This window comes from Glycine soja, chromosome 7 (assembly GCF_004193775.1).
Source record: "Glycine soja cultivar W05 chromosome 7, ASM419377v2, whole genome shotgun sequence".
Lineage (NCBI taxonomy): Eukaryota > Viridiplantae > Streptophyta > Magnoliopsida > Fabales > Fabaceae > Glycine > Glycine soja.
This window is the reverse complement of record NC_041008.1, coordinates 32008148-32014800: the sequence shown is the minus strand read 5'-3', so window position 1 is coordinate 32014800 and position 6653 is coordinate 32008148. Positions and strand designations below refer to the sequence as shown.

General features: G+C 31.4%; 1 protein-coding gene across 1 annotated transcript; it reads right to left on the bottom strand.

Annotated features, from left to right (window-relative positions):
- Window positions 1–5109: 5109 nt before the first annotated feature.
- Window positions 5110–6309, bottom strand: LOC114420591. Its single transcript, XM_028386448.1, has 3 exons — window positions 6218–6309; window positions 5761–5804; window positions 5110–5667 (listed from the first exon to the last, which is right to left on the bottom strand). The coding sequence occupies exon 3, from the start codon at window positions 5653–5655 to the stop codon at window positions 5110–5112; it is 546 nt and encodes a 181-aa protein (XP_028242249.1). The 5' UTR covers window positions 5656–5667; window positions 5761–5804; window positions 6218–6309.
- Between the last annotated feature and the right edge of the window lie 344 nt (window positions 6310–6653).

The following is a 6653-nucleotide window of genomic DNA, read 5'->3' as shown; positions in this document are numbered from 1 at the left end:
AATCTCAAAGTGTATCTCATGAAATACCTGGCCTTTTTGGTGTTTTTTAGTCTATCGTGCAATTTTGAAAGTGTTCGTTCTCCTCATTTTAAAAACACTCAATTCAAAGGAGTAAAACATGAGATAAGGTTGTCTGTTAACAATATGTGCTGGAAGCTGAATATTGGGTTAAATTTCATTCCTAGATTATCTAGTCATCCACTTCCAATGAAGGTTGTTATCATATCACCCTTGTCCCAATGTTTGACCTTACCCCTAAAGTGTTTCCTACCCCAACTTGCCCTCACCCTCTCTACCTCTCAAGCTAAATCGCTTACAATAATATAAATGATTGTGAAAAATAAATTATCATAAACATTTAGTGTTGTTATGTCCCATACTAATTTTATTTAAAAGTTGAAGAAAAATGTTGCATCAGCTTACCCCCATGTTATTTTTTAAAAATTAAAAAAAAGGTTAAATAAAATTTTAGTTCCTTAACTATTACAAAATTTTGATATTTAGTCACATTTAAAATTTATCCATTCTTAGTCTTTATCGAATTTTAGTTGACTATTTTTAATTCTTCTATTTTTTTTCTCATTTTTAATCCTTTGTTTGTTTTTTAGTCAAAATTAGTTTATGTGAGATTGAATTTTAACCTTTTTCCCCTATTTTTATGAACTAGTTTTGAGCAATAAAAATGAACAATTTTTTTTAGTGGAACTAAGTTTAGTGATCTGAATTTCAACATGAGTTAAAAATAGGAAATTTTTTAAAAGGGATTAAAAATTAAAATCTAAAATAGGTGGAGGACAAAAATCTCATTTAACCCTAAAAAAAATCAGCATAATTAATATTGCTATTATTTTAAAAAAATATTACAAAAAACTAGTATTCACTTTTTTAGGGCACATAGTGTCACAAGAAAAGTCGATTACTAACTTTTAGTGTAAGCCCCATAGCCTATGCTAAGTTAATGCTAAATTGTAAATTAATGTTGACCTTGTCTATTTAGTTTGTACTTGCATATATATTATGTTGGACTGAATGTGGATCTAACACTTCCTTTCTTTCATAGTTTGTATATTGGGAAGTAAGAAATTTCTGTCAACTTAACTGTAACGGGTTTCAAACACACCTTTAGTGTGCACTTTTGGTCATGATAAATAACAAAAAAATAATGTGATAAAATCTAATCAAATTTTAGTTAAAAATCTTTTATCATGAAAAATAAAGTATAAATGTTCTTTATAATGTAAAAATTATTTAATATATGAAAAAAACTTAACTTTTCTTTTAAAAGAAATGGATATAAATATTATAGTTTTTTATGTGTGTAAATATTATATCTTAAACTAACAAAAAAATTGACACCCTTAACATATCAAATAAACACGGTAATATATATATATATATATATATATATATATATATATATATATATATATATATATATATATATATATATATATATGAAGATAAAGTGTATTTTTATTTTATCAAATGAAAATAAAACAAAATTTAATTGTTTAGTTAATAAATTATGAATGTACAACTCTATTATATTCTTTAAAATTATAAGTATGTTTTAATTGAATTATTTGACTCTAGATATTTTAAGTTCAATCATTAATTTAATCCTTGTAGTTTATACTTACTAATAATTTCATTCTTATATTATAAAAAATATCTATTTAGCTCACAAATATCAAATGTTATAATAATTTAGTCCAACTATTAAAATCCTCCTATCTTTGCATATCGTTGTAGCCTACATGACTCAAATTGATTTAAGTGACAAAACAAATATATAACACACACGGACTAAATTGTCATTAAAATTAAAAAGTGTAAAACATCACAAAAAATCCTTTCATGAATGTTTCCTTTTTTGAAAGCCAACCCCACCCAGTGGGCTATATTCCATTCCTTTCTCCTTGTTGCAGCGACACACACCATTCTCGTGCACTTGTTGTGCTTCCTCATGTGGCCACTTGCGAGAACGTGGAGATTTTTCACGCGACCAGAATATGATGTCATCCCCACCACCCAAGACCTAGAAAGTGAACGCAACACACATTCTTTCTAGCACCGATTGCGCTTCCGTCTGGTGGCCACTTGCTAGAATGTGGCCAAAAGCGATGCAACCAGAGCGATGTGACAAGAACGCAGCTGGAGCACGGTGAGAACGTGACACAACCTGTTACGCTTTCGGTGTCAGTTATCACTTATTTGATGGGTTAGTTTGTCAATTAGTAATATTTGTTAAGGATCAATTTGTCAGAAAATATATACGTTTTGGTGAAAAAAATTTAGAAGGAAAGTTCATTTGTACGTAACCGTTATGTTTGTTACTACGAAAATCAATACATTAAAAAAAGTGACAATTTAGTTCAAAATGACGTGAAAAGCTACTGTGCACATATGGACTTGTTAGGTGGATGAGTATGAGCCACATAGGCTATACCCAATAATGGAGACGATAGACTAAATTGTTTTGACATTTGACATTTGTAAACTAAATAAGTAATTTTTATAGTATAGGGACAAAATTATCAACGAGTATAAATTACACAGACTAAATTAACTATTTACCCAATTAATTGAGTTGTCAATTTTTGTGATCTTGTTTAGCTTAATTCAATCTTCGTCTCCTTGCAGGGTGGACTAAAAAGCTGAAAATTATTTTGGGCAATTGTGACCCTAGCCCGACCCTAGCATTATTTTAATCAATCATATTACGCATTTTTTCTTTTAAAAAAAATAAGCCCATTTATTTAGCGCTTGACATTATCCCAACACAAAAATAATAATAATCAATGTATATTATAATTTTAAAGAAAATTCGAAGTTAATCTTAAACAACAAAATGATTGTAACCATAAAACAACAAAAATGACCAACTGTCATAATTTTGAAGCAGGGAAAATAAAAATGTCGGTAGCTTGAACTCGTTATAGCTGCCTCAGATCAAAACCGATTATGATATGTTTATAATCGAATCAAGTTTTAAAATCTAATATATTGTCTGTATGACTCAAAGTCCAAATGTGACCAAACTGAGCTGGGTAACTAAAATTTGGATGCTCGTTCCAAATCATATTATTTACATATAGTTTGTAGAATAATTTGTGAGGAGTATAAAAAATATATTCTTTTTGACGGATTAAAATTATTAAAAATTATAAAATTAAAAACTAATTAAATGTGATATATGATTCATAAATTTTATTATTTTCGATAAATTTTAACAAATAAAAAAATATTCAAAAGAATATGTTAGCATTTCTTATAGTTTGTTTCCTCTTTGCCAAAGAGACTTTCTAACCAACAAGTTTTTTTTTTTCCTTTCCAAATTGCTGAAAGCGATCATAGAAATTAACTCATGTCATCTATAGTTCACCCACATCTCAATAATATAAATAGGCCAATCTCAATCCAATCAATTAGACACACTTATCCTCCATTTTTATTCCATCAAAGTGTTACTTAAAAATTGAACTATTTATTCCTAATCTTGCTATTCACATTACATTCACGAGTAATAATACTATTGCAAGAAAGTTAATTTTAGTGTAGGTGCCGATTTTTTTATTTTAAAGTATTTAAACCATCATTTGAGATTGACCAAATTTTTATATCTCAAGAGGCTATGATATTTCTTCTTTAAAAAAAAAGAAGAAGTGGCCATGATATTTGAAATATGAAATTTACATGCATGAGTTATATTGTTTGAATAATAAAGATTTTGAGAAGGTCAATTCTATATCGCGTTCAAAACAAAGAAGCCAAATTTGTTGAATAAAAATGACTAAATATCAAAGAAAAAGAAGATTCACAGACAAAGGTTTGAGTATTCCAAGTAGAATACAAAGAAAATAATCGTAAATTAATAATATTAAAAAAATTAAATAAGTTAATAAGAATAAAATTGAGAAAAAATTAACATCTTATTAATTAACTTATTTTCATAAGTACTTGGAAGTAACTTATTTTGATCTAAATAACTTATAAGTTATTTTTTAAACTCTCCAAAAATCTTACTAAACACACTTTCAAGTCTATGATTAGAATTCTACGATATCAAAATAATTTCCATTGTCAACACTTAGCTTCCACAATTTATCTTTTAAATAATTTTAATCATAAACTTCTATTAATATTACTAGTTAAAATATTTAGCAATATTAGTTAATAAGATTTTATTACGATAAAACTACAATTTAAGGCTTTTTTTTAAGAAAATGGTATAATTAACTTTTAAAATTACTGTAAAAGTGTAATTTATCTTACAGGGTATAATTAACTTTTTAAGAAAGTTAGTATTCCCAAAGGTGTAAGAATCAAATACTAAATAAATCATATATTTATGATTTATCAGCAATCCGACAGTCAGGGAGGATCGGTGGCTGATGGGGGCCTCATCTGTGGTACATCACCATCACACCGAAGCAAAACATTGTGATCCTTATCTTCATCGAAAAAGGTTTTTTAATTATACATTAAAGTGTGAAACAGCGAAGACAAGTTGAAAGAAGCCTTATCCGCGAGACGACTATTTAAAATTTGTGAAATTGCCGCCCCTGTCCCTGTTCGGTTCCTCTTGTCCCTTTCTCTTCATTTTTTCCAATAAAAGCAAATTCAGAAAATGAATACCACGTGGTGTTCTAGGAATCTACCACGTGTTCCTATAGCTGCTGCTCCTTGTATGGTCCTAATCCATGTTGCACTTTAATTGAAGCAATTTAAGGTTATCCAACGTTAACGCTTCTTAAAGGAGTGAATAGGCAATTTAGTCCCTGAGATTGTAATCAGTTTGCATATTAGTCCTTAACTTAAATTTTAATTCAAAATAGTCCCTATCTTTACATCCGTTATGCAAATAAGTCCTTGCTGTTAAAATCTAATTTATTCCGTTAGTCAAATGTCTATTTGGCACACCTCAGTCCACGTAAGCAACCCAATGTGGCAAGTTTGAGTCCAATGTGGCAAGGACTAAATTGAAAAATCTAAAGAAACACAAATTGCTGCAGAATCATTACCCCACTCTTTCAAACACGGTATAAATAGGGTAAGCTTCCTTCATGGCATCAAAATCGGCATCCAAAATATATTATTTGAAGCAATTCATGGAGAAATAGAATTCAAAATATTAAGAACAACAATTACATACGGGTCAGGCGAAAAAAAGGAATTTGCAAGCTGTTCATCAGGAGGGCTTCCATCAAATGAGACAGCATGTGCAGCCCCGGCTGAGTAGCAAGCAGAAGAAGAGGCTGAGAAATTCTTGAGCCATGATCCATGCAGCAAACTCGAATCCCGGATCCTCCTATTAGCATCAAAAGTAGAACACCCAAAACTCAAAGGACCATACAATGGTTGTAGTCTCCTTAGATTCACACTACCCCTCAAGCAACCTACAGCAGGCTTTGTGAAGTCTCGCACACTACCACGACCTGAGATTAAGCCATAAGCATAAACATCTCCCAGCATAGCATTGGAATGTGAGGCAGTAATCATTGATTTTGTGTGAAGTGTGTGACTTGAAGTGAGCGAACAAAGAGGCAAAGCTGAACTTCTGTACAAGGATGTCGGCACTCCTTGTTGCCTTGTTATTGCTTCCCGAATGCGACAGTAAATGGTTGCATTCAGCCTTGAGAGAATGCCAGGCATGATCTTATTCCCCTATGCAAAAATACCCTTAATTCAGTTTCCCGATTAAGAATAATGTGAAACCACGGGTGTGATTTGAATTAACAAAACTCATTCCTTTTTTACCCCCACCAAACCTTGCTTCAAGAGTAATGAACCGCACTCATAATCTGAAATGTTGAAATTTGAACAAATATTATTCGAAGTTTCTAACTTCATGAAAACAAACACCCCACCAGATGCAAAGAGCAAGTACTAAATAATTGATATTATCATTTGTGAGAGAAACCCCCAAAATGTTTTGACTTGGGAAATATCTTTTTATTGAGAAGCAAATGTACTGGGACTGTATCAATTTTGCATCAGTCAATAATGGATTTCATCAACCTGTTCAATACTACTTAGGCACTATCTTATATTTAAAAAAAAATTGAATATGTCAAAGCCAATTAAAAAAAAATGAAGCGGTTTAAAGTTAAACAGGGCACTCAGAAAAAAGTTTAGGCATGAATTCCAATGTGGTCCCACCGTAAATTAATACCAGCAAGAAAAAGAAGATGGATTCTAATGTTCTATGGCGTACCTGTTGAAGGAGGAGTTTCCTGTTGAAAGAGCAACAACAAGAACAAAATGCGGCGGTGAATGAAACACAGGAGGCTTGTAACGTCAATGAAATTTTTTACTCAGGAGGCTTGTAATCTAGAGATGCTCAAACAAGACGATGGTCAATTAAGAAATCTGAAAGTGGTTACAACAGGATGGAACAATTTCTTGCTTCAAGATTGAGGGAAATTATGAAGGCAAACTCCTGCGACTTTTTTATGCCCAAGGTACACCAATAGGTTCTGCAAAAGGGTTTGGGTTGGGGTTTTGGTTTGCAATTCCACTGGAGGAGGGCAGAGGGGGGTTTGGGTTTTTTGGGGGTTAGGGTTTTGGAGGGGAAGAGGGGAGAATGGGGGTGGAGGAGGAATGCGGAGTTGAGGGTGGTGGTGGCACCGGGAAGAAGATGAAGAGATGAC